At 47.1% G+C, this 27,433-nt stretch overlaps 1 protein-coding gene across 1 annotated transcript; it reads right to left on the bottom strand.

Moving 5' to 3' along the window:
* Positions 1-142: 142 nt before the first annotated feature.
* On the bottom strand, positions 143-27,433 carry LOC142585480 (SEC14-like protein 2). Its single transcript, XM_075696268.1, has 12 exons — positions 27,165-27,433; positions 24,717-24,786; positions 16,258-16,301; positions 13,843-13,905; positions 12,858-12,948; positions 10,853-10,947; positions 10,050-10,128; positions 8,296-8,376; positions 7,119-7,205; positions 2,908-3,014; positions 921-1,209; positions 143-285 (listed from the first exon to the last, which is right to left on the bottom strand). Exons 1-12 carry the CDS (start codon positions 27,216-27,218, stop codon positions 194-196), a joined length of 1,152 nt encoding a protein of 383 aa, XP_075552383.1. The 5' UTR covers positions 27,219-27,433; the 3' UTR covers positions 143-193.

Here is a 27,433-nt window from a genome sequence, read left to right as displayed (position 1 = left end):
TCTGCCTAGTCGATAGCGCCATTTTCATTTGCAACAATGAAGACGTTCCACTTTGAAGCAAGGCTTCGAAAACCACCAATTCCCTTCGGTTTTCAGGCTTAGAGAGGAAGTGATGTAATTGAATGAAGATGTAGCAAGGTACTCTTTATTTAATGCTGATCGCATATGGGGCCCCTTGGAGCGCGTCCGTCTATCAAGCGCTCTCTTCAGGTGCACGCAGGTCCACCATGTAGGCGAGTGTCTTGCCGCTTAGCCAGCTGTGGGTGTTGTCGAACTCGAGCACGTCTGCAGCAAACGCACAGGAACGCGTTTCAGAAGGACACTGTTAGCATCAGCGATCGTCGCTGCAATATCACCGTACGCGTAGCAGTCAACCGCAAACAGAATAGTGGTGCCTATATAAGGGCACGTTCGCCGAGCACAGCATGCAAGTTTCCCATAGCAAAACGTTCGACTGAGTTTCACTGATGTACGTGTTCAGTGTAATAAGTTCTCCTGGAATATGCACGGTGGAGGTGGATTCGCGAAAGGCAAAGTTGGCAGGTATGGGAGTCGAGGCCAACCTTCTCTATCAGATGCCACGCGGCTAGCCTTCTGGTTTACTTATTTCGTAGAGCGTGTGTAGATTGCATAACGCGCTCACAGTTCAAGGTACACGAGCGGGCACGTCCATCGCCCCTCCTCCCTCCGCATCGTAATGCGGCCTTCGTTGCTACAGGGATAAAGCCCGCGATTTCACGGTCACCCTTAACTCAGAACTTGGGCGAAACTTCGTTCGATCACGTAACCTAACACAGACGTTGGAGCCATTGGCCAAATCAAATAGTTAGAAGCGGTTGTTTCCAATTTCTTGAGTTATTCGTGTCGTTACCTACTCACACGAATTCACACAAGGACTGCAGCAGAGAGCTGGTACGTACATGTTCCAGGTGCGTCGCATGGCCAGCTTCCTCCTTGAGGAACATAGCTGCACGCCTCGATACGTTCCAGAGGAACTAGAGACATTCCACTGCTCGTGCGGAGTCCAAAGGCCAGGTCTCCAGAGGCCGTCTGGAAGCGCCAAGTGAGCCGGGCGCCCGCCTTGGACACGCTGATCGGCAACTCCCACCTGTCGCGGCGTCCGATGATCCGCTGCTGGACTCCGCTCTCGCCGAAAAGAGAAGTCGCCTCGCGATCGAAGCCTTCTTCGAACCGCCCGCCGTAGTTAACCTAAACGAAAGCGGAAGCAAAGCAAGGTGTTGCCGCGGTTCGCACTGGTCTCGAGGTGAATCGTTCAGCTGTTCGCCCAAAAGTGTGCTGGGAAGCGGAGCAGGGCGCATAGCGTTGTAGCAGTCAGTTAATGCGATAAATTTCGACAGTCTGTTCACTGCCTTGGGAGGTAGCTTCAACTCAAGTTCCAGGTTTCGTGCAACCATCGGGCAGATTTGAACTAGGAAAGAACAGCGCAAACTAAAACAGTCACGAGCGGGAGAACGACACAATACAAGCACCAAATTTCTATTTTTATTCACTGAAAAATAAGCAAATATGAGGAAAATCACAGACATGCGTACAAGGTACCACAATGCATCATCTGCCAAACCGTTCAAGATATGACATTTAGCTTTTAGAGAGGCTCACAGACGGATAACTAACACAGTTTTTTCTTCTCTTCTTTATATGGATTGCTTCCGAAAGCTGACGTGCCTTTGCATCTCTGCTTCTGCCAAGAATCTTTATCTCTCGGAACTGTGGTTCACACTTGTTGCGGTAGAGACATCGTTTCCGTGGCGTATATACTCTGCCGCGCGGTCACACACAGTGCAAGTTGCGCAATGTTGCGAAAGATACACAGCTCCTTCTTTCACTGACCGCACATATGTTCTTGCATCTACTCCTGTTTGGCCCACATAGTTTTTTTCCGCAGATCTATGGTATTTCATATACCACACCAGTGCAGCACTTTACAAACTGCATGGCATGCTTTCTGCTGCAGCTGCTCCTCGTATCCTTGCTCGCAGCGACGCGGGCGCAGAGCTGTGCTTGTCTTCGAGGAGCCGAGAACACGACTGGGACGCAAAATTGCGTAACTTGCACTGTGTGTGACCGAGCCGCAGAGCATACGCCACGGAAACAATGCCTATACTGCAAGAAGGGTGAACCACGGTTCCGAGAGATAAAGATCCCGGCAGAAGTAGAGATACAAAGGCACGTGAGGTTTTGGCAGCATTCCATATAAGGAACAGAGGAAAAAAACTGTGTTAGCGATACGTCTGGGACCCTCTCTAAAAGCGAAATGTCATATCTTGAATGGAGTGGCAGATAATTCATTGTGACACCTTTTATGCATGTCTGTGATTTTCCTTATATTTGCCGACTTTTCAGTGAATAAAAATAGATGAAGCTGGCGCTTGTCCTGTGTCGTTCTCCCGCTCGTGATTGTCTTGGTTGGCACTGTTCTTTCCTAGTTCAAGTAAGCGCCATCTAGCCCAAATGAATGTAGTTCTGAACCATCGGGTATAGATGAAGATATTCTCTTTTATGCTAGTGCTTTGTGTACAACGGAAGCGCTAATATAGTCTTGATCCGAAACGTTCGTCTACGCAGCAATTGTCTATTGCCGTGCGCGCTAGTGCTTGTTGCCCGTGTACAATTCGTGCGTGTCTGCACGAGTGCGTAATTTCATGCACCGCTTTTCATGTCACCTGGAGCGGCATGCTCGGAATATGGCCTCACAAACCAGGCCATACAAGCCTTCAGCAGGCTTCCGGCAATTTCGTTGGAGCAGACTCTAGTAACCGTTACAGAATGCCTCTGTATCTACAGTTTCACGCAGAAACCGATATGACTTGACAGACGGGTGTTTACTGCGTGCAATACGTTATTTGAGTTGACAGTGTGTGCCACACTGGCTCTTAGTTCACCAACCTTATGTCTGCATCGTGGGTCTCCGTCGGGTCCCGTCATGTCTCCCCCCCAGATGGCGGGAAGAGAAGCCGCGTCCACGATGTTCAGGAGACGCTCTTTCCAGCCCTCTAGCGCATGAACGGAAGGAAAAATAATACTGCTGTATTTTGGGCATGCTGGTACTCTTACTTGGATAACACATTTAGTGCCTGCGGACGAGGACAGAAGGAAGACGTTAGCACAATGCGCTAAGTTCAAAATTCAATGCGAGAAAAGCACCACCTGTATGCACCATACACCGTAGCGCCACACCTGATCAGTGCGTCAAACTGAGCTTTCCAAAAGGGTCGTTTTCTTATGCTGCGAAGTGAAAACGACAACGAAGACAAAAGACCGCGTTAGCCATGACGCGAGGGGGAAGTCATCGCGCGCGCCGGAGCGGGTTCGGAAAGTCGGAGAAAAGGGCTGTCACTGAACAAACGGGCGCAGTGTTCCCGTTCTTGTGTGAGCGTTATTATGCTCCTGGCCGTGCGGCCGGATGTCGTTCGCGCCCGGTAGCAGTCATAACAGTTCAGTTATAACACCTTATGTAACAGGTAGATAGATTGAGTGCTTGAGGCAAATACTATATATCATTCGCAGTGGTCAAAGCTGTGTAAGCTTGCATAGCTTTGACCACTAGTATTTGCCTCAATAATTTCGCGCGCGTCTTTACCTCTGTGCCTGACCAGTACAGCACAATTGCCAAACAAAGGAGCGCAGCCACACTCATGACAGTGAACAGACAGATGACCGCCACGTGACTTTTCACTCTTAAGCTATTCTCTTTAAACTGTCATTAAATGGAAACTGACGGGTCTGTGGAATTCAATAAGACGCTCATATACGGATGCGGGAACCTTATAAACCATGCAGGTAAAATTTCTTTTTTTTTGGGGGGGGGGGAGATTTTTCACTTAGGAGTGACGCAATCGTCGGTTAAAATTGCACTGTCGCTCCTCCCCCCGTCGAGCGCCGCGCGCTGCTGCTGATGGTGACGATGCGAGCGGAGACCGGAAACCGCGGCGTAGTGACGTCAGCACTGGTGTTCCGCTCCTTCGCAGTCTCCGCGACCGTGCTTCGTTTCTGCGTGCGTGCCGTCATAATCTGCTTCACTCGACCCTGCATTCCTTTGTTTGTGTGTATGTAGAGTGGTAGTTTACATGTGCAACATCAATTGAAGTGGTGGGCCGATCATGCCGGCGTTCTGTGCAGCCTGCGGTCGCACGAACACTAGCGGCCGCCACGATGTTCCGTTACTACCCGCAAGACAAGACGCTTGGAGCTAAGTGGGAGGCTGCTGTGAATCGAAAGAATTTCAAGCACTCAAGAACAACAGTGCTGTGCTCTAACCACTTTCGTGACGACGATTACTACCAGAGTTTATCAATAATGCGTGGGAGTACGACTTGCTGCTAGCGGGCTTTCTAAAAGCAGCGCGAAAAGGTCGGGACAACGAACACATAAAGACGCGACGGTTGCGGGCGGTCGGACGGATGGTAACTGGTCTTGGAAGACCTTATGAATACACAAACTCGCCCAAACCTGTATTTTAATTTACTGCTAGTTTCGTGTTAGCACGCTGAATGGAAAGTGCATGTTTATCTCCTACCCTTGACGCAGGTTTGGTCGCCAACCGCACGTTAATTTTCTATTCGCACGTGCGTTGTGAAACAGCCTACATGCAGCTACCATAACCCAGTGCAAGTGTAAAATTTGCATGTGTTTGAAAGCCAGCGTACGCTAAGACGCTGCACTCCCGCTTCTCTCGCGCACGGAGAGAAACCGGTCGTCTCGCGTAGCCGACGGAATTCGCCGCCTTTACAACTTCGGTTACGAGTAGCGTGCGGATGGCGCGCTGATGAAGGTCACTACACGTGCTGCAAGAGCTGGAAAACTTTTCCCGCATGTAAACCGTCTATGTAGATTGCCGACCGCTTTGGGGCAGAGCACAAATGCCGACGATCGCATCCCCGCTTACATTCTACGAGGAGGCACGTAGGAACATATCAGTACAGTTGTTCGCTCGGAAACGAACTCGCTGCATCGCTGAATGCAGCTTTGCAGAAAACATACTCACCAAATAACATTTCTAACACGAGGAGATGCTAACACTTCGCTTTCGTTTCCGTCGAAACCGCTGCTTGCTACCAGCATCGTTTGCTTCTTCGAGAGGCCGGTTCCTCGCAATCGGCTTGTACACGTAGGGAGCAACGCCGAACTCCTCAGAGAAACGCAAGCTCTCGAAATTTACCATTACCGTCTCAGAACAGCGCCGAACCAACTTGCACCGTGCTTCATGGATAGCGGCAGCGGTCGGTCTGGACGAACACCATTGTTGACGTCACGAGGCACCCGACCAATCACAGGCACAAACGAGGCGGGCGAGCTGCCCCGAGTCTGCTGCTGCACTTTTCGTCGAAATAAAACATGTTTGCGCTTTCTTTCGCTCAATTTCGATGTGATATTCGAATTCAGAGGGTTGAATGCCATTACGTACAGCTCTTCACTCATTTTTCCTGGAAAATTCTTCAGCTTCCCTTTAAGACACCGTCCTGTCTGTCCTATACACTTCTTGCCACAGGACAGTGGCAACTCGTACACCATTGCCCTTCACAATCCACAAATAGGTTTCGATGCCTGTCGGAACACGCAACCGCAGATGTTCTGCATGGGTCAGTCAACCGACGCACTCTGCTAATTAGCAGTTTTTAGGGAGCTGAAAAAACAACTTTTATGTCCAAGCGACCAACATTTTTTAAGACAGTGTGCTGTACTGTGAAGGTAGGGCACAACCGTTACCTTACGTTTGTTTTGCGTCTTGAATAGCAGTGTTTCGAGTGCTATTTTCTACACGGCATAGTTTCAGCAAACCCTCTGCTACAGAAACCTACAAGTACTTCGGAAACCCAGCTGTAGACAACCGTTCCGATTGGTTCGTCAAGCTTGTATACGTTCTGTGATGGCACCGCAATGTTAAAGCATTTCCAAGAGTAGGCTATCAATGCTCCTTTTAACAAGTTTTGAATGGGCAGTGTTGTAAGTTAACAAGGGCATATTAGCTTTAGGCTTATATATCCAACACGTGAGTTGGTCCGAGAGCTCAAGCTGGATATCTAAAAACCAACTGTTGAGTATTCCTCGAGGCGGAGAAGCCGGGCAGAGATCGAGGCCCGAGACATAGAACGACGAAAACGTGGGGTGCGGGAAACCGCAGCCTTTGCATGGGGAAGCTAGCGCTAGCGGAAGCGGCCACAACGGCGCATCGGTCATGTATGTGGTAGCGCCCGGCCGATGCAGCCGTACATGAGTAACTATGTGTAAAGTCATGCCACGTCAACAGACTCTTTGCCACGCTGCCGACCTCGACAGGACTGCGAAACGGACGGGGAAGAATGCGTGTACGTGTCGCGATTGGTTCCCCTGTGCTTTATCAAGCTGCCGTGGTTAGTTTTGTATCCCGCATGGTTTTTCGGTATCATCTCTGGCCGATTAAACTGTCGCCCTGATTGGCATGCGTCGGCTTGCCTGATTGGTGTAAGCTGATGGCTGGTGGGGAGGCCTGCGTCTCCAACGAATCCGTAGGTCCCTTGTGGGCTGCGAAAGTCGTTCAAGGAAGAAGCCCAACCACATCAGGATGAGCCAGGAGACTGCAATCCACGGAACCTCCCCACGCGAGGCAAGACCGGTCAGGCAGGCTACCGACGACGGGTATGACGTCATCTTGTACGTTCCATGCTTCACCAAGTGTACAGTGCAACTCTAAATTATTCTGAAGTCAAGTAAACCTAGTAGGCCAAATACTACTCCTCGTCGTCTTCGTGCCTGTCGATCTGCATTTGCCTCATCCGAAGCTGATCGCCCTTCTTCGCCGTCTCCTTGGTGAGCGTATGTTCCTGGACGTGAACACCTGCGTCAGCTTGCTACGGTGTACCAAGGGCGTCGCCCGCTTTTTTTCCTGCATAAGCGGGTTTTCAGAGAAACGTTCAAAGTAGGATCAATAAGCTAATGTTGGACGCAGACAGCCCTTCGCATTTTAAGTACAGACAATAATGTAAAAATGTTGTTTCTACTGATCGTCGCCAATAACTGGCGGTATGATATCGGTCGGCATTCATTTTGCTACACCCACCCAGATCAGCTGCAGACATTTACGTGGCTCGCTCAGAGTAGAAACTGGGCTTGACACTCACCTCTTCCAAACACTTCCACCTTGTCGACTGTCCTTTGACTCAGGAAGGGCCGCACCAGTTGCCAGAAAATTGGAAAAAAGTGGGGTGCTGCATCAAGCGTTTCATTAGTGAATCAACTTGTTGGCATTTTGTCTGCAGTTGTTACATCTCGCGCTACAATAATTTAGCGATTTGAGCATAACTTGTGTAGAGCTGAGAATCACCAGAAGTTTACTGTCGCTGTCTTGTAATCTGAAACAAAGTCACTTTCTGCCGTTTCTTCACTACGATGCAGAGAAGACGGGAGCGTAACCTACCGCTAACTTCGACTTCCAGGCTGAACAGTTGGCTTAATTGCCGTGCTAGGCTCATGATTCAAGGCGTCGATATGACGCTCGCGTGCACTGCATTCACCCGAGAAGCCATCGCGCACTGACGTCAATAAAGATAATCATGACAGAAATCATTCCTGACATGACTGGCCTCACTATAAGTTGGGTATATGAGAAAAGCGCTGAAGCGGCGCTTTTCTCCTACACCAGCCAATCACCCTAGCGGAGATTCATGCATTCCCTACCGGTGCTGTTTCTCCCTTTTTCTTATGTAATGCACCTGTCCCGCGCCTAAATAGTTACAAACAGCACTGCAGCACGCATGTTGAAAATGCATGTTACAAAATGCAGCACGCATGTTGAGCACGTACGCCCAAATGTCCCGTCTAAGCACTCATGTGATACCCAAGTCAAAGCTGAAGGTACAGCCTCTCTGCAACCTGGTGCCCCACAATGTTTTTTTATTCTATTTCCACTCAAGATTAAATACCTCTGTGAGCAATCTCCAATCACCCCTGTCTTGTGTCCGCTCACTCCATTCCATGGCTGAAAATTTTCCTAATTTCCTCACACACTTCGTTCTCTGCCGTTCTTGACTGTGCTTCTCTTCACTTGGCACACTTTTTAAATCCAAGGGAAGCCATGCGCAGTCGAGGACGGCAGAGAGCTAAGTGGCATGATTTACCGAGGCTATACTGCGATACGTAGATAAAATTCATGAAGCAGACCCTAGCGATAAGAAAGATGTTTAATTGCGGTGGTAAAGATGGGATAAGTTGGCGTCACTACGAAGTAGGAATCCTAGATATGAGTAATGAGTTGTGTTTGGGAAATATCGAGAGCCTTATTTTCGGACGGAAGCTCACCGTTGATCAGGATGCATTTTTCCAAACACTCAGGGTAGTGCTCTTCTATTGTCTTCAGCATGTCAGTGACCGTCCTCATTGCTGCGTCGTCAGAGAGCCAAAAGTTAGCACAATACACCAGGCCTGGGCTCACAGCAATGTGGTGCCGACAAATCTGCAAGTGTATTTTTCTTACAATTTAAATTTATGAGGGGCTATTTGCAATTTACGAGTAGCTATTTAGATCTCTCTATTCAGACTTGAGTATCTTCCTCTCTTTGAGACCTGTGCCAGAGTCATCCGCACGCAAGAATCCTTCATGACAACACACATATCTACACTTTCTCTATCTCCCTTCTCTCTCTTCCCCTTCTCCCTTCCCCAAGCGTAGGGTAGCCAACCAGACTATTGACTGGTTAACAGCCCTGCCTTCCTATATTCCTCTCTCTCTCTCTCTCTCTCTCTCTCTCTCTCTCTCTCTCTCTCTCTCTCTCTCTCTCACGACAACAGCTATCGCCGATCATAATGGCAAGCGAGACCATGGCACTTGTATTGAACCAATGGCAAGCTGTATAAAAGCACCGCAAAAAGTACCGCGATGTCACGTTTCTATGCTTCCGTCAGACCGTTCGCGTCCGTTTATGTTGACAGTCCCTAACAGCAAAAATTGCTCCAGCTTTCATCATTCGCACACTCGCTACTACTTCTTCGATAAGTTTGCCCACGCTGTGGATGAAGTATTACGATTCGGTTTACCCAACACCTGCGAATTAGCGGTGGCACGCTGAAAGTTGGTGCTGGAAAAATGAGTCAGTAAGCAATCACGTTCTTGGTTCAATTAATATGCTTTCGGTTTGGGCTAGTTGACTTATTCCTAAGCTATAGACAGAACTATGTGCGTCCTACTTATACGTGTTCCTTCGTCCTTGTTTTCGCGCTCTGTCCTGTCTACAATCTTGGCACAATATCTGATTAACTTTTCCATACACGGTGCGGCGCTAGCACCAAAAGTACTACACGTAGCTATTTACCTAACGATGCAAATAGTAATATTAATTACTGTTACACTCGAAATGCTGACAGTTCCCGAATGGATTCTGCGTCAACAAGTTCGTTGTGAGGACAGGCAAAAATGAATGTAACAAACATGAACGCAGACGCGCGCTTACATTTGTGTCAGTTCAAACACCAACGCATTTTTAGTGTGTGTTGTGAAAATTTATCGGGTTGCACGAAATTGATCGTGATCATCGTCTTCCTGCTTACTGGTTACGCCCACTGCAGGGCAAATGCCTCTCCCATACTTCCCCAACTCCCCCGGTCATGTAGTAATTCTGGCCATGTTGTCCATGCAAACTTCTTAATCTCATCCGCCCACCTAACTCTCTGCCGTCCCTTGCTACGCTTCCCTTCCCTTGGAATCCAGTCTGTAACCATTAATGATCATCGGTTATCTTCCCTTCTCATTACATGTCCTGCCCATGCCCATTTCTTTTTCTTAATTTCAACTGATATGTCATTAACTCGCGTTTGTTCCCTCACCAAGTGTGCTGTTTTCTTATTCCTTAACGTTACACCTATCATTCTTCTTTCCATAGCTCGTTGCGTCGTCCTCAATTAAAGTAGAACCCTTTTCGTAAGCCTCCAGGTTTCTGCCCCGTACGTGAGTACTAAATTAATGGTACTTGAACCCAGACACATTTTTCCTATTTCACAAATAGCCACGTTAACTCACCGTACACTTATTGTAAGAAAACGGTGTAGGCGTGGCTTACCTTGCAAGCTGTACAGCTGAAGCAGGCTAAACCTGTCGAAATCTATCACGAGGTACTGGGACTCCAATTCCTTGTCCATCTAGTAAAGCAAGAAAGAACAGTTGCATTCACGCCACTCGCCCACGAGACACTTGCGAAATAGAATGAGAGAGCTAATGAAAACCCTGAAAGATACGAAATAAATGAAAATAGAGAGAAAGAAGGCTGTAGAGGCTTGCCTACAGGCACGTTTAGCGCGCTACTGCAGGTTAATGCCAGGATAAATGAAAGGACAGACAGAGGACCATACCACGCACACATAACAACAGAAACGTAACAACCCAAACATAAACGCAAGACACACAAGAGTACGGTAGCTCATTGAGACCAACGTGTCTCACGCAAAAGTTAAAAAGCGCCTTCCTAGCGCGGCACGCAGAGGCGGCTTCAAGCGCCGGTACGCGCTTCAAGTGCCGGTTGTAGCTCAAGGTGAGAACCCTTACGGTGCGAACATGTACCACCACCATGTGGTTGTTAGTGTGGATAAACGTGCATACTGCTGCTCCGTGTCGGTCCATATAGCACGCTGCGAGTGCCCCGCAACAGAAGACGCTATAGCTGAACCATCACTCCTAGAATAATGTATCTGGATTTGCTCTGAAGAGTTGCTGTGAGCTGGACCAGCAGTGCAATCAGCGTGCACATTATGCGCTATGTAGTGTGTGCGCATTATGCGCTACACACTCTCAACAGGAAGTTTAGTGCATTTTATTCAAAAAGGAAAGAGGCGCATGCCACACGTACACCGGCTGCGCTTCTCTTACCTCTGGCGTGTAGCTGCGTTTAAGTGACTCCAAGTACTCCAACATGTACACGATGTGACGCTGCACCACTGCTCGAGTGATGGCTGCCACGAACGCTGCGCCAGCAATTGAGAATATATATAAAGGAAAAGTTTAAATCCTGGCCGGGAAGCAAAGCCATTAATGTTTCGACAGAAAGTTCCGAGGTTTCTTGCTCAGTTTTCGTTGCGATGCGAACAGGCAAGACTGCTCGCATCGTACAAGACTGGAACCGCAGCCTTGCAACTCAGTAAGACAGAAACCAGAAGGTTGTTAGTGGAGGCAAAGGATGTCTCGTATTGCGTGTAATGTTTTGTGTACTAGGGCCAACACTATCCCCCATTTAGGTTAATGACATTTACACTTGCATGGAACCAGGTGTTACACTAAGGCTCTTTGCAGACGGTTGTGTATTATACATTCCGGCTAATAAAGCAGAAGACCAAGTAAAACTGAACAAATCCTTAGAGAATATCGGCAACTGGTGTAATAGAAATGACATGCAAATTAACACCGATAAAACAATGTGCATCGCGATTACCCATAGAAAGACCCCTCTCCAATTTAAGTACACGCTTCTCGGTACAAACATCAAGCGGGTGAATACTGTTAAGTACTTGAGGGTCACGTTAACGCAGCCTTTAAAGTGGGACGTCCGTGTCGAACATATCTCTAGACGAGCATTTAAACAGCTAGGTTTTTAAGGCGCAAACTAGTTACTACGCCCCCCCCCCCCGCCCCCCAGGTGAAACTAACGGCGTACAACACACTAATTAGGCCCATCTTAGAATATGTAGCGATAATTTGTAACCCGCACCGAAAGCACTTGACCGACATGTTGGGGAAAATCCAGAACAGGGCACTTAGATTTGTTATGCAAAGTATGCAAAAAGAGCGTAACTGCGCTGCGTATGCGAGCCCGTATCGCAATTCTGGCTAGTCGGCGTAAGCTATAACCTGCCTGTAGCTTCTTTTTATTCTTTCCCACAATTTAGTAAATATCAATAAAGACGAATACTTGAAAACTCCTAATCGTCGCTCGAGTGGAAATAATCACGACAAATGTATATAAGCCCCTTCCTCCCACCCTGTAACACGTTTAAGTATTCATTATTTCCTTCAGCTATCGAAATGTGGAATGACCTGCCGAATGATGTTGTCAACGCTGAATCAGTTGACGCATTTTTGCCACATCAGGAATCCTATTTCTAGTTACTGCACTAAGCCACTTGTGTTTGGTGCGCAAAGAAAAGCGAAAACAATGCATCGCGAATGCAGTTACACGCTCTTCCGTTCAAACGAATTTTCCTTCACTTCTTTTGTCTTGTCTGTCTTCATATTATCACGTTCGCACAGTGCATAACCTTTTACAACTGCATTCTTACTTTTTTCACCATGTTTAAAATTCTGATATACCCGCTGAAGTAGTCAGATGTATAATAAATGTATTGCTTTATTGTTGTTGTCATCTATGCTTACAATGTATCATGTTTCTTTCTTTGTTCTTCGTTAACATGGAGTGCTTGTACCTCGTATGCCCTTTCCTGTATAGGCCTGAATAGGCTTACAGTATTGAATAAATAAATAAATAAAATAAATAAATAAATACTACGAAGCCTATGTCTGCCTCTCTGGAGAGGAAGTTCTTTAACTTCTGAACCCGCTTGTGTACTGTGCTTTCGTGCTTTATGCTCTAAGGATTTGTCATAATCTAAAAGATGCTCTAAGGATTTGTCATAATCTAAAAGGGACTTGAATATCGAAATGCCATCTTTGAATTTTGACACGGCGTGTCGAGCGCCTGGCACAGCACACGCAGTTTCCTACGAATTCACGTAGCGTGTGATGCTCGTCTGCCGCTGCTAATGGAAACTATCGAATATGAAAGTTCGCCTCAGGCACGGGGATGACGAGATGTTTAGGGGCAACCTTGCAATGTATGCATCAACGTGTATTCAACGTCGTGAGGTTAGTGAACACAGCTTACACTTGATATCGACGCATGAAGGAATTATCCACATGGGTCGACGGTCCTTGCACGGGTGGACTAGCACGCCGGGAAAATTCTCTTTTATTACCTGCAAAAAATGAATGCAGTGTTTGGAACAATGCCACTTGAGCGATGGATAGTACTGAACCGTCGAAGTGTTACGTGGTCGTGTGGTTCTGACCGCTGATATTTTATGGCTCGTCAGCGCGCAAGTGCAGAGGCTTATTCCTCTGTAGTTTAGTACTACATGAACGAAACGTACAAAGACAGCCTACAATACAGTATTAAACTTTGCTTTGCCTGGTCATTGTTTTGAGCAAGGACAGACAAGAGAGAGGTGAGAGTAAAGGTGCTGAGCTCAAGCATCGGGTTTGCTACCGTACATTGGGGGAGGGAAAGAAAAACTACACGGAGTAAATGCACCCGCGACAGTTTGCCGCAATTCGATACGCTAATTTCGAAATGCCTAACGTTGTGCTAGCTTGAAAGGTATATGGTTCGTGCAGTCGTGCTCGAGACTGTATTTGAGAATGAGAAGAGACAGCGAACTGATGTGGAAGTTCACACGGCGTGAGGAAAGCTGAATTTGCACGATTGCGCTTGCGATTGGTGGACGCCGTTTTTGGCTTCCAACTCAAGTGCCGCATTGTTTCGAAACAGTTCATAGAGGCTAGCGCACGGACGAGCTTGCGCCAGTCTCTAAAGGGAAGTTTATAGGTGACTGCTGAGGCCAGGATCATAATATATGTTGCTATGAGAACGATCGATCGACTATGCACTTAAGGCTATACGAGGCTTATCAACAATTATCCAAACCATCTTGCCAGCTAAGGTGCATCCGTGAACATAAATATAAATCTTTTTCTGCGCTCTATGTTATAACTGGTGATTCAGGGTGACATTCAGAATTCAATATGCTAGGCAGCTCTTAAACATCGTAGTTATTGTTTGGGTGCGAATGCGAAGTGTGCGATGTACGTACATCAGGTATCTTGTAGCTGCGCAGCAAGTCATCGATGCCGTTCTCCCTGCGCCACTCGAGGTCCTGTGTGTTGAACATAGAAGATGAGAACGCCGCAAAAATTACCATGTCCATGTACCATGTCCAGTAGAGAGTTCACAAAATTCGCAAGCTCAACCGGAACAGCTCAATGTGTCATACGGAAGGCGGTCGTACAAGTCAGCTATACTGTAGTAACTTAAAGCCTACGGAAACGCGCTTTCGGTACAAAACCATCTATCATCAGCACGAAATATTTCCTTCTTTTGCAGCCAGTTAACCGCGTCCGGAAGTTAAGTAATTGATTTTGGGAACAAATGGTGCCAGAGGCATCAATGCCATTTCCTCCTCCAAGACGCTTCTTTCAAGCAGCAGTGTCATTGAGTGAGCTCGTCTCTGACTGCGTTGTGTATCAATTAATACAACACAAACGAAAAGGAAACGAAATTTAGTTATCATCTCCTGCTTGCCTAAAGAATGAGTAAAAGAAAAGTGATACAAAGAAAAGGAAACGTTGCGTAACACATTTCACAAAGACAAAATGAAGAAAAAGAAGCGAGGCCCAGTGAACCCTACAGAACAAATTAAAATGTACGAACGCGTGGAATGTTCCAAAAGTTCCTGCAAACGATGAATGGATCAACTACCTATAGATATCGCTGTACATAAGATGTAGCTTCTGGAAAAACCTCACAGGGTTTGTGCAAGGTTGGCTGCCAAGGCCTGCTCAAGTGTCAACTCCAGAGGGATAAACATTCGTTCTGGGGGCTCGCGATAGAACGTATACTACGGTCCCCATGTTTCGACACACTCACACACAAAAAAAATACTTTTCTTCTGGGATAGCTCGAAGGATGAACAAAGGCGAGCAGCCTTTCAATAGGCTCCCCTTCCTTCGGTTGAATCAGGCGGTACGCAGTAATGCACGCGCGAAGGTGTAGTGGGCGAGGCAGGCACATATTATCCAAGGCGCTTCTAAGCATTGTGTGGCATGCCACGGGATTGCATTTACTAGATGTTAACGCATGTATCGCATTTTCATCGTCATAGCATTAGGTTGTCGCACTTCAACGTGCGTTCGTAGCAGAACGAAAAGCTGTATATTTTGCTAGCTTCGCCAGTAATGATACGCCCGATAGGGAGGCGCGCATTGAGCGAAGAGGCTAGTGGTAGTCATTAGATGGCCGACAGCGTGGCTTCGGTGCCTCACAGTAAGTTCGTGCTGAGGAGTGTGTTCTTGGGCGCCAATATTTGTTTGTGTCTCGTTCTGCAGGAAAGGCAATACAAAAAGGAAATGATTACGACTCTCTTTGGACATCATTAGCGTGATAGAAGGAACATGTCCAGTCATCGTTTGTTTAGGAGATATATTCACCGGCCTGTACCACTACAGATTAAATATAGCTGTGAGGGAGGTCACATGCTACGCTGAAATGGTCCAAGTCGACGACAGCTGGCGTTGTAGTGCATAACGCACTCACGCAAAGCGCGCACACGCATAAACACTGACACACGCACACACACGCACGCATACACACATTACCCGACGGTTTGTAATAGTTTGTGTGACCGTGCACCCGTATACAACTTGTGTATGCGTAACCCGAGTTTCCGCCAAGCCGGCGATATTGAAAGGCCTTATTGTCTATCGGTTCAGTTCGCCAAAGCTTGAGTAATTATTAGACCGGTGCTTTCTGTAACGATTATACGGTAGTTGTTCACGTATAGTGTGCATGCAAGTCAGCCACAGTAGATGCATAACTTACAGTAGAGTAGGTTCAAATAAGTTATTGCCACAAACATTAATCGAGTAAACCTTATACTTTTATTTTGTTGTTACTACTTTAACTATAATTAAAAAAAACAATCTTGCTGTCCAACCTGGCTAGCACCACCGTGTTTGTATCACTTGGCTAGATGAAACACGAGTGAGTTCCATGATCAACAAATCACAATTCCTACGAGAAGATCGATAGAAATTGATCCGCCTGACTGTCAGCCAATGAATTAACAGCTGTACTAACGAGCAGGAATGCGAATATTGAATGTCGCTCTCAACAAGGAAGCCGCGGGAGAAGAGGGAACGACACAGAGTCAAAAGAACACGCGAATACTTCACCTCACCTCTTACATGCTCCTTTAGCGTCTCTGCATTGGCACGCGAGAGCGAATGGCACGTTATTGACGCTTCGGCATGCAAAGTCATCCCGAATGCACAGTAAGCTCGTTATATAGGGCGCATCACACTTACACATCGCGCGCGCCAGCAATAATGCGCAAATATTGTTCCGCAACCTATTTCGCCACAGACGTGTCTTACTGACCAGGCAGTGCACGGATACAGGCGCTAAGAAATGCGGCTTCGCGCTGCTTGGCGCTGCAGTAATGGGTACTCACGTTCCGGTACATGCTCTCCGCCTTGGCTACGTCGAAGTCCCGCGCTGCATCAGGGGCGCCACATGCAAAGTGGACGATGTATTAAGACTTGCGCCTGTCGAGCTTTTGTGCGAATATCTGCTGCACAAGAGGGGTGGTGGGGCGTGCTCGTTCCCGATTGTTTTCAGGATCTACTGCCGATTTCGTAAACGTTGTCTGCCAGTAACTGGCCGCTTTCGCTAATAATGCGTTCGCCAGCAGCATTGTTCGAAGCATGCTCCTGTGAACCACACTATTGCATACAGACTGATCTGCACATACCATAATTAAAATTAGCTCAATTCTGGATGGGGGGTTATGTGCTAAAGCTACAATGGGATTATGAGATACACCTTACTCAGGGGCGGGGGTGCTGATGGGGGGTGGGGTGGTACTCTGGAATTATTTTGACGACCTGTGGGGTTTTTCAACGTGTACCTAAATCAAACTGCACGAGCGCTTCTTTTTTTATTTTTGTTCGCACTCATTGAAATGAGGTATATACTGCGGCAGGTCACTACCCTGCACACATCAGCCCCACATTTTTGATAATCCTATTGAAACTGTGTTGAAATTGAAGTGCTCAGGACACATATAAGGCATCTAGCCAGGACTCCGCGTCATCACTTAGCTTCTCTACCAGCGGACAGACCAAACATATCTTTCAGCCAAACGATAACCGCATATGATGAATCATTGCCAGTTTGTTCCACTCCGGCTGCGAGACCTTCGATTCCTCAATGGTGCCTCGCTCAGTCAAGAATCAACCTCACAATACCTGGCATCGCGAGAAAGGCTGATTTATCATCACCAGCTCTTAAACAGCTCACACTACTATTTTTGTACGAGAACTACCGTGACTCTACGCATATCTACACTGATGGATTTGTCCTGCAATACAGATCCGCGGCGGCAATCGTGATACCAGCGAAAGTTACACTAATAAAATTTAAGACGACCGACACGACAACAGCGGCGGCAGCAGAGCTCGCAGCTCTCTTTACTGCCCTTCATCACATTGGTGATGAACCGCCACACAAGTGCACGGTATTCTGCGATTAGAAGGCGGCACTGCAGTATCTACTGTCATCTTTACGACGTGGACCGCACCAACAGCTAATATTTCACATTAGAGAGACGTTATACCATATAAATGATGCAGGCCATGAATAAACCTTCCAGTGGCTTCCAAGTCACTGCGGGATTATCGGCAATGAACGGTCTGATCAAGCTGCCCACTCAGCCCATACTGAGGAGCACCGCGTACCAATTCCACTTTCTAGAACTGACGCAGCACGGAAGCTCCGCCTGATTGCTCGGCAGTGTACCACATCGCAATGGAATGAGCCACATTTAAGAAATAGGCGACTGTACTCCCTTGATCCTACATTAAGTATTCGAGCGCCATCACAGCTTCGCCGTGGAGACGCCACGCTTTTGTATCGACTGTGTTTGGGCATTTCCTTTACCAGAGCCTATGCATTGCCCATAGGGATGACCGACACCGCAACCTGTGACCACTGCGGCCATGAAGAAACGATTGACCATATTTTGTGCGCCTGCCCACAGTACAATCTACAGAAGGAATGCCTTCGCCACGAACTTGACCAGCTGGACGCCCAACCCCTCAAGGAAAAAAGAATTTACGCCATCGAAAGGACCTAACGTAACAGAAGGCCGTGCAAGACACTATTGCACTTTTTGCGATCTATGGACCTTTGTGAACGTCTTTAACTGGAATGCCTTTTGTGTGTGTGTGTGTGTGTGTGTGTGTGTGTGTGTGTGTGTGTGTGTGTGTGTGTGTGTGTGTGTGTGTGTGTGTGTGTGTGTGTGTGTGTGTGTGTGTGTGTGTGTGTGTGTGTGGGTGGGTGGGTGGGTGGGTGGGTGGGTGGGTGGGTGGGTGTTTGCGCACGCGTTTTTTTAGCGCTTTTATCTCTGTCCTATTTTTAACCCCTATCTCCCATCTCCAGTGTAGGGTAGCAAACCGGAGACTGATATCTGGTTAACCTCCCTGCCTTTCCTCTTCAAACCTCTCTCTCTCTCTCTCTCTCTCTTGAAACTGTGAAGGCCACGAAGGTAACTACAACGTCGACACGTTGTACCTTTCGGGAAAAGTTTAATCAGAAGCTAACGCTCCTTTTTTAAAACAGCGTAAAGAGCAGGAAAGACACGAAAACAAGAACCCAGGACAGGCTCTGACTAGCAATTAACCTTTCTATTAGAGAAAATACAGCAAATAAATAATCAACACATAAAGTCCAACCTTCGCCGATCACACACTCAACCACTGGCATCTTCGAGTAAATATATTTCGCAATCAAACAAGGAAATAGAGCTAATATGTAATTTTCGCACATTGCATATGAGCTCCCTCTGTTTCCATCATCAATTGCGAAAGTAATTAGCTCAAAGAGGCCGTTCATTGAGCCTATGCGTGCTCATGTTAGCCTGTGGGTATTTGCTGCATTTCCAAGTAAAAAACAAAGTCAGAAGCTAACACCCCCTTAAAATGAGGCTTTCGTGCTTCGAGATGCAACGTCAGACAAGCCATTTCTGTAACACTGAACGGCGTGATGAAAGCTTGAGCACCACCAGTACTGCTGCTCGTTTACGGATACGGGATACAGTCCAGTAAGGCGACATCAAGTCGCCTTTAACTTCATTCTCTGGCAGAAGGGTTCTAGCTTATTATAGTCACCACGCATTGTATGCTCCATTGTACCTTAACTTTCTGTCAAAATAAACGTAATATATAGTAGCTAAATTGCCCCGTGGGACTGTCTTAAAATTATGATCTAGTGCAAAACAATTATTTAACAAACTACAGCGAAAAAAAAAGGCATCACTAAATAATTTTCAGGAACACTGATGTCATGGGCGCTATTAGGAAAGCACTGCTTCGCCATGTATCGATTACCTTGCGTATTCTTCTAGAGTATACCATGGTCAGCTCCCGATAAATGAAATGTATCTGCTTCTACAGAAGAGTAGTAATATGGCTCGCAAGGCATACTTTACCTTTAGTGCGTATTTTGCTTTTGTATTCATGAGCTTGAACCCTACTACTTCCATAAAACACTCGAATTATATGCTTACGATTACAAAGCATCGAGTTCTATATCAATAGAGCAACAACCACTGCCCTGTCATCTCTGCGTTGCTTGGAAAACGCAGCACAGAAACAGTTTTCGTACAGTTAATAACCTTAGCAAAGGAAGTACTGCAGATACCCAATGCGTTTTATAATTGTTACTGCAGAATCCGGGAAAGTTGGCTGCCCAGGTGTGATACTGTGTTTGATCCTGAAACGCAGTTGTTTGGCGCCCAGCAGGGAGCTGCATTAGACGTTTGACCAAAAGTGCCCGAGTCGAACAACGTGCGTACTTACGCTTGAAACATGGGAGCTTGTATGAAGGCGCCTATTTTCACCATTTTCTAAGCAAGTGGCTCGCAGGCCCTCTTTACGGTAAACAACGGGGAGAACCACCCGTGTTTTAACCTTCTGGTTACTTTTCGTTAAATATGAGGCTGCGGTACACGTGACGAAAATTTGCAGAGGCCATACAAACTTCAACGATAGGCATCACTTTATACATGCCGCATAACGTCGCGCCGTAGTTACATACTCTTGGGTTTTCGTCTTTTCTTTTTTTTTTTAGTTTTGACGTGAAACATGTTTAAAATCGGTTGGATTTGCGCTTTGCCAAAACCGCATGCAATGAATGCATGTTAAAGAATTATCGCTTAGCTATCTTTGCAGCCGCACTATCCACGCGCATTACTTTGACATCATTGTGTATCTGGAAAAAAATCATTACTCGATCGTGCATGTGTCGCGTGAACAGATAGCGCCATTGTCACTCCATGCGTGACGCAATCGGAGCTATATTTAACCTCGTGCGCGGCGTTCAGAGAGGCGTATCTCGGCAGTGCATTTGTCCTTCCGTACAAGCAAGGTCGTGTTCCAGAGCGCTCACTGTGCCATAGCAGGTATAATTTATCAAATCCAAACTGGTGCTCAAATGGGGTTATAAGACCTGCAAGTATGCAGTTTCTTGCAGAAGTTGCTCGCTTGATCGCGGCTATCGCACCCCTGCGTTCGACACGTACTGCGGTTCAGACATGGCGTCAAGGGACTTGGGAAGCAAGGCAGAGGCATGTGCAAACCTTTTGACCACGGGGGAAAATGTCCGTCTGCATAGGGAGGGCAGGCGCAGGAGATTTGTAGGCAAGCGCGGGAGTCTGAACCATCTACGAGTGCGGCGAGCTCGAGAGACTCAGGGAAGTCTCGGTCTCCACCAGCAGGGGGGAGGGAGGGAGGGAGGGGGGGTCCTTTGTGCACCATATTATGCCCGAACACCGTCTGCAAAACAAACGGGCCCACCGCGAAGAAGCGAGTACGATTCCAATATCGGACCCTAAGACCCTCACTATTCGTAAAGTAAGTTAAGCGTCTAAGCGTTCGAATGCGTCAATAAATGTAACTTCTGTATTTGGTTATGTCATTTATGTACCTTATAGTGCCCAACACCGTCTGCAGCACGCACAAGACTTTTCACGTACCCCACTGCAGCTGTTTATTTCAGCGTGAGTGCCAGTTATACAAATACGCCAAGCAGGTTTGAGTGGCCTCATGTATCAAGGCTGGGCCTTCCCCCGTGAAAATGAAGTGGGAATGCTCGTGTACCTATACCCTGCTTATCTTTTCCCACTGTCCAGGGTCTACAATCAAACGTATGATCGGTTAACGGTCCAGTGTCTCCGCTCAATATATCTGCTGTCTCGGTATTCAGAACAGCGACCAAGTCATTCCAAGATCGCCGTAAACAAGCTGAGACAGCAATGAGGAAAGCTTATGGTTATGCCCCTTGAGTCTAAAGGCGAAAAAGTAAACATATGCGAGGTGCTATTTGTCCCTGTTTTCAGGCTTTCCACTGCCAAGGCCGACCTTGAAGTTGGTCGTGCAGGGTGATTGAAGAGTAATCGTATTTTATTGGTACAGGTGCGCATTTTGGGTATCGCATTACTTTACGTTCATGTTAACGTTATATAAAGAAGAGTATTATTTAGGACACTTCGCCATTATTTTGGCCGAGAATGCGCGTTAACCACAAGAACGTGAAAATGTACACCATTAATTTAAGTGCCCTCGTTTTTAATGTATGACAACCTTGAATTTGCGTACAGTTGTCGCACGTCTCTGCTCGTCTCTGGGGAAGGTGGCCCAATAAGATATGCAAGTTGGTGCCAAGGCTAGTCACTCCGCCCGCGTATTTGATCAAACGCGAGCTATAAAATAGTCAAGGCAGTTGAGTTTCACTTTGTTTTCAGCAGTTTTTGTCAATAGATCTTTGATTGTTTGTTTGTTTGTTTTGCTTTGTTCGTTTTCTTTTTACCACCGTTTTCTTTTTACCATCGATAGGCTACATCAGTAGCCGTGACTATTTGCTAACAGCAGTAAAGGCGAACACAGTGCACACGAGCGAGCAAAACGGATTCACATATGACTTCAAAGCGACCTATTGCTCGCTAGAAGTGAATGTGGAGTTTAGTCATTCAAGGGGCGTGCTTTGCGCTCAGGAATGTACAGCGGTCCGGTACATTCGTTGCAGTGCGTATTAATCATAGAAAATATCACAGACGGAGCAAACAAACAAACAAGTAAACGAACGAACGATCGAACCAAAGAAGGAAAAAAAATGCAAACAAACAAATGAAGACACAAACGAAACAAACGCTAGTTTTCAAGGGCGAAACAAGGTTACAAATATTTGCGCAAATTCGGTTGACCAGATGGTATTGCTGACAATTTATCTAATTTACGCTTAAAAAGAAAGCAACTTACGTGAAGCATAAGTTGATTTTTTTGTAAGCACGCAATTCATTGCCTTAGATTAAATCGTTCCGCCAACAACCCGAGACCGTACGCACCGTCACGCTGCATGTGCTTCTTCTCCATGGAGTCGCATTGCAGCACAGAAACGCGATTAGCATTGAAAATGAGGTTTTCCCGCTTCGTTCCTTGCCTCGGGGTTGTTTGTGCGCTATTCAAAGCGTCGAAACGTGACCGGCCATGACGTGTAATCATTGCATGCTCGGAATGGCGTTAAAGCCAAGAAGGGTAAATTATATGTTAGCAAACGGGGTAGCCGATAGTCTAATTGACACAAAGAGAACAAAATGAAGCTGGGAAGGTCGCGTAATGCGTAGCAAGGTAACCGATGAACCATTAGGCTTACAGAATGGGTGCCAAAAGAAGGGAAGCGCAGTAGAGGATGACGGAAGATTTGGGGGGGGGGGGGGCGGAGAAATTCGTAGGGGCTGGTTGGAATCGGTTGGCGCAGGACAGGAGCAATTGGAGATCGCAGGGAGATGCCTTAGTTCTCCAGTGGACATAAAACAGGCGGCTGATTAGTGTGATATATTTAATTAATATAATTATAATACTGCTGATTGCCTTCATGCGAGACACGGGGCTCTTCGACATCTGGTGACACACTCCTGATCTCAACTCACAGGAGGCTCAGGCGAAACAATTGCTGGCTATGTGTGCCAGGCTAGCCTCGCCTGCTGGAGCACCACCACCCAAATAATAACATATGCCGGCTGACTATAGCACGTCCTTGGCGCATTGTTTTATTAGCCACCTTGTTCTTTCGCGGTCGTAAAAAAAAAAAGTCGCTTTTCAGCATACTCCCCCCGGAAAGCGAACCGTTTGCTAAAACACCTGCATTGTGGTGCGCAGTAAGCTGGGAAAATAAACTAACCTTCGCGACGAGCGACGACCGCCTTTCTCTGCGCCTCGATGTGTATATAACTTTGACCCAGCTTTGCATCGTACGTTCTCATACGTATCTCATAGTGACATCCCACAGCTTCTGTCCTGTATGTGTCGTCACTTTCAAATCCTTCGGCTTTCGTCACCTTTCGAGGGCGGGGGGGGGGGGGTTATTCCGTAAGAGTCCACCTAGTGGACGGTCCGTTTCGGCCCCTGCTGATTGGCTAGCGCCGCTCGTCTCCTCCTCTATCGCACAGCTGCATCCAATCAGCAGGGGCCGAAACGGACCGTCCACTAGGTGGACTCCTACGGAATACCGCCTCAGGAAACAATGACATCTAAATTGCAATAGCGTCTAGCTTTATAATTGAAGATATGATTTGTGCTGATTCGTGTCGTATGTGTGACTCTTATACTCACGCTATATATATATATATATAGTGTGCGTGTGTGTGTGTGTGTGTGTGTGTGTGTGTGTGTGTGTGTGTGTGTGTGTGTGTGTGTGTGTGTGTGTGTGTGTGTGTGTGTGTGTGTGTGTGTGTGTGTGTGTGTGTGTGTGTCGGAAGCAACCATGTCGCCATGTATCAAGAACGGAGGCTTCATAATGTCGCGTAGTATCTGCTGCGCCTTGCAACCGTAAGTTTGTCGACGTATCACCCGAGATGTTGATTGATGAGCGGGAGCACGTACAGTCGGCGTCACCCTCGTGTAGAGCGCGGGAACGGCGGCCTACGGGGCGCTCCGGAGGCAGTAATCGACGTTCGACACCAGCTGCTGTGCCCGACGTTCAGCGGTAGCTGCTGGGCGTGTTTGGGCCCATCAACTACCGTTAGACGTCGCTGGCTGGCTCCTGAGCGCCCCGTAGGCCGCCGTTCCCGCGCTCTACACAAGGGGGACGCCGACTGTACGTCAGCGAGATCGTGTGAAAGATCCGCACTTGCTATCGCGAATACTTTTAACCCCAGTTTTTTCCAAGGGGCATTTATATTTTTTTCCCCCGAATTCTGGAGTTCACCAGCACGACGTCATCGCCACTACCGCGGATGGCGCTTTTCGCCAGTCCTCATGAATAACAAGAAAGGAGTACGCTTAAGCTCAGTAAGTAATTTATTTGGAGTGTACGTTTTTTCTTCTCGAGCTTAGAATGCCTTTTCGGTACTCCTCTGTCACGCTGAATGTGAAGGCACTCGTGAGCTCATCAAGTCGATACGCTGCATCGGGCTCAGCCATTCACAGGATCGGAGGCCACACGAGATGACTCTTCTTCTGAGGAGTAATTAGTTAAGGTGCCACGCTTGAGCGATGCCGTGGCTACGTCTATGGCAGGGTGCTGTAGTCTGCGGCGATAACGTGAGCGGCGGGAGGCCTCTCCTATACATGCAGATTGTGTCACATTTCAGGAACATGCGCTGGTGTGTAAACAAACAAAGTAGCAATCAAAATGACGGTGCAACAAATTCTAGGTGAAGTTTATCGCTTGTCCTCGTCTCCAGCATGCGGCCCCTACGGAGCACCCTCTGATTTTCTTTTTTTAACTTGCGCGTTCTTCTTTCGCGTAAGCGTCCACGTGCGCTGTTCACGCTGACTAAAGAGCCCACTGCCAGGGATGGCTGTTGTACTTTGCTCGTGGCGACTCGTGACAGTGTAACACACCCGTACTCACCGCGTAGCCAGCGCAGCAAGAAAGCGTCCGTGTGCGACGGCCTCCTGACATCTTTCACAGCGCAGCGAAACTGCGGAGGAACAAAAAGAAGCGGCGGTGCAGGACGTGCATGTCTCACACGAGTAAAGCAGTGGCGTATACAATGTGACTATGAACAAGCTTCACAGTCTGACGTAACAAGGACGTGGTAGCTCTGCCGTCGAAGAAAGAAGGGAAGAAATGGTTGACGAGCTCTAGTGGCGCCTATTTTCGCGGGAGGCAAGGTTAAGGTAAGCGTGTGCGCTTTCACAAGCCACTTCGCAAAGGTTGTTTCGTTCGCGGTGGCTCAGTGGCTGGAGCTCACCACTACGGCCTCCGTCATAGTCCACTTCGCAGCTTCTGAAAGTTAAGTTCGTGGTGAAAAGCAGCGCAAATTGAACGTGGATGGACAGAAGAAACTCAAGCGCTCGAGTCAGCGCTCGTCCGTGTGTTTTTTCTGACTGGCCATGTTCAATTTGTGCTGCTTTTCACTTTGAATGTAAACCAACTTGCCCAACTTGCAGCCTCGTTAAACTTAAGTACAATTTATTTTACCCAAATCAGGCCCAAGTGTCCGCCCTGCTAAGTAAATAATTATTTTAAAGCTTGTAGTTGGAAGCGAAAAGCAGTGAGAAAGATGTGTCAATACAGTTCTCTCTCTCGCTCTCTCTCTCTCGCTCTCTCTCTCTCTCTCTCTCTCTCTCTCTCTCTCTCTCTTTGTGCCTTTACTATGTATGGTTGTTTACAAAGAAGTACCTTGTTTTCACATGACTTAGCAATAAGCTGGAAGAAAGAGGGAAAAATGCTATAAGAGCAGTACTTTTCTGTAATCGAGCGGGTGACACCATGAAGCGGAGGGACATAAACAGCAGGAAAACGCACACTGACGTGATCGCACTGATGAATGGTTTATGCCTTAATATTGTCGATCAAAGCGAAGCTGCGAACATACATTGATTTGAGTATACTGGTTTAGAGGATATATTATTGGTGTTGTTAATTATGGTGAAATATCACGAAAAGAAAGAAAAGCGAGCTAGCAATAATCTACTAAAATGGACCCCATGCCTACCCGTTACAGATGAGAGAAATAAAAAAAAGGAAACAAGGGGCTAAAAGAAGTGAGAGAAAAAAAAAGAGGAATAAAGGACACACAACACAATCACACGCAGAGTAGCAGCGATACAGACGTGAGTCTAGTCCCATGGTCGACAAAAAATTCCAGTTCAGCTTTGCGAACAGCTTTGTGAAGTGACATAAAAAATAACAGTCTTTCATAATTTTAATTTTTTGTATTGAAGCATGAAGAAAAAACGCATTCATTTTCCTCACCTTCTTATAGGCTTTCTCACCTGGCTGGTCTCATAGTGCGCTGGTAAATGAATGTTTCATTTGTGTAGCAAATGTATTCAGTTTGCAGTGCTTCTGAGTGGAACCTAACTTTGACATAAAATTGTGTTTAAAACTGAGTCATGCACTACACGCTGAACTGTATTTACTATAACTTTTGCTCCTTCGTCAGCAATACCAATTTATCGTTGCGAATAAATTTGTATACTGCGCTGAAACGTAGATTATGCGAATGGAGGAGGTCGTCGCTCCTGATAACGTTGGGTGTCGCTATACAAGCGTCAGTGTTTCAGAAAAAAGACGAAATAGTGCCATAAGAGAGGCGCATTGTCCCAAAGCTGCTATTGTCGGCTAGCTTTTTCTTTTTCTGCGGCTCTCAAGAGGATATATTTGCCGGGTGTTTCAGCGAAGATCGCATAGAGATAAGAATACCTTTTTATTTCTGAAGCACATTAGTATGCAGGCGACAAACAAGAAATTGTTCGAAACTCGTCTGAGTTCGCTAAAAGTTACTAATTAGCTTTTCAACCAAATATTCGATATTACGGCATATTGCGACTGCTGAACTCAAACCGGTCATCGCATTGAAGATGCAATCTCTAAACGTATGAACCTCGTCATTATGGCCACATTCGAGGCATGCGTCCGCATTTGCGGATAAATGCATTGGCGCACCATTTATTTACTCATTCATAACGCTTTCCTCGCGCAGTGCGGACTATGAATATGCGGGAAACTAACATATATTGCTGCAGGTTATGAGGGCGAACATCTCGACACTGATGGGGGTTTCAAGATTCCTACTCTAGGTAGACGTTGAACAATATCGCCGTCAAATTTCTTTCTAGCACGGCTTGTAGCATGAAAATCTGCGCCGATGGCATTGTGTTACCAAGTTTGACGACGTCGTATAGTTCTACAACAAACGCAATAATATTTTTTTCTTCGCAGGTGCGAATGTACGCCTACTATCTGCAGGACTACAGCTGCGTTACCAAAGGTACAGTGTTCAAAAGCAAACGTTTGCGCCACGCAAGATTGCAGCGCCGAAAGAAAAAAAAAAAAAAAACGCGCACGCACCTTTTCGAGAGCTGCTTGCTGGCGCTCGCTTAAGCCACCGAGGTAGCCGCTCATGGTCCGTACGCTTCGCTCGAGACGTTGCCACCGACGCCGGCATCCAAACCAATCAAGTTCTTCCGGTCTCGCTACGGGGAGCAATAACGAAACCAACGCGACGAGGTCGCGCTGCCGTTGCGTAACGTCACTCCTGTCACACTGCCGTGGCCGCCGCAAGGTTGCTAGGCAGCACCGGCAAGATTAAAACACCTCAATTTTCTCAAAGTAGCGCC

This window comes from Dermacentor variabilis, chromosome 6, assembly GCF_050947875.1.
Source record: "Dermacentor variabilis isolate Ectoservices chromosome 6, ASM5094787v1, whole genome shotgun sequence".
In the NCBI taxonomy this organism is placed as follows: domain Eukaryota; kingdom Metazoa; phylum Arthropoda; class Arachnida; order Ixodida; family Ixodidae; genus Dermacentor; species Dermacentor variabilis.
Note: the sequence above shows the minus strand (reverse complement) of the source record. Positions and strands in the feature narration are given on the sequence as shown.

Bases quoted from the DNA above. Each gene is read 5' to 3' on its own strand.
- LOC142585480 (XM_075696268.1), bottom strand. From the start codon at position 27,218: ATGAGCGGCTACCTCGGTGGCTTAAGCGAGCGCCAGCAAGCAGCTCTC. The intron at 8,377-10,049 runs GTAAGCCACGCC...CTGACGACGCAG, and splicing joins TCAGCTGTACAGCTTGCAAG to CAATGAGGACGGTCACTGAC. The intron at 3,015-7,118 runs GTGAGTGTCAAG...TTCATGCGCTAG, and splicing joins GGTGGAAGTGTTTGGAAGAG to AGGGCTGGAAAGAGCGTCTC.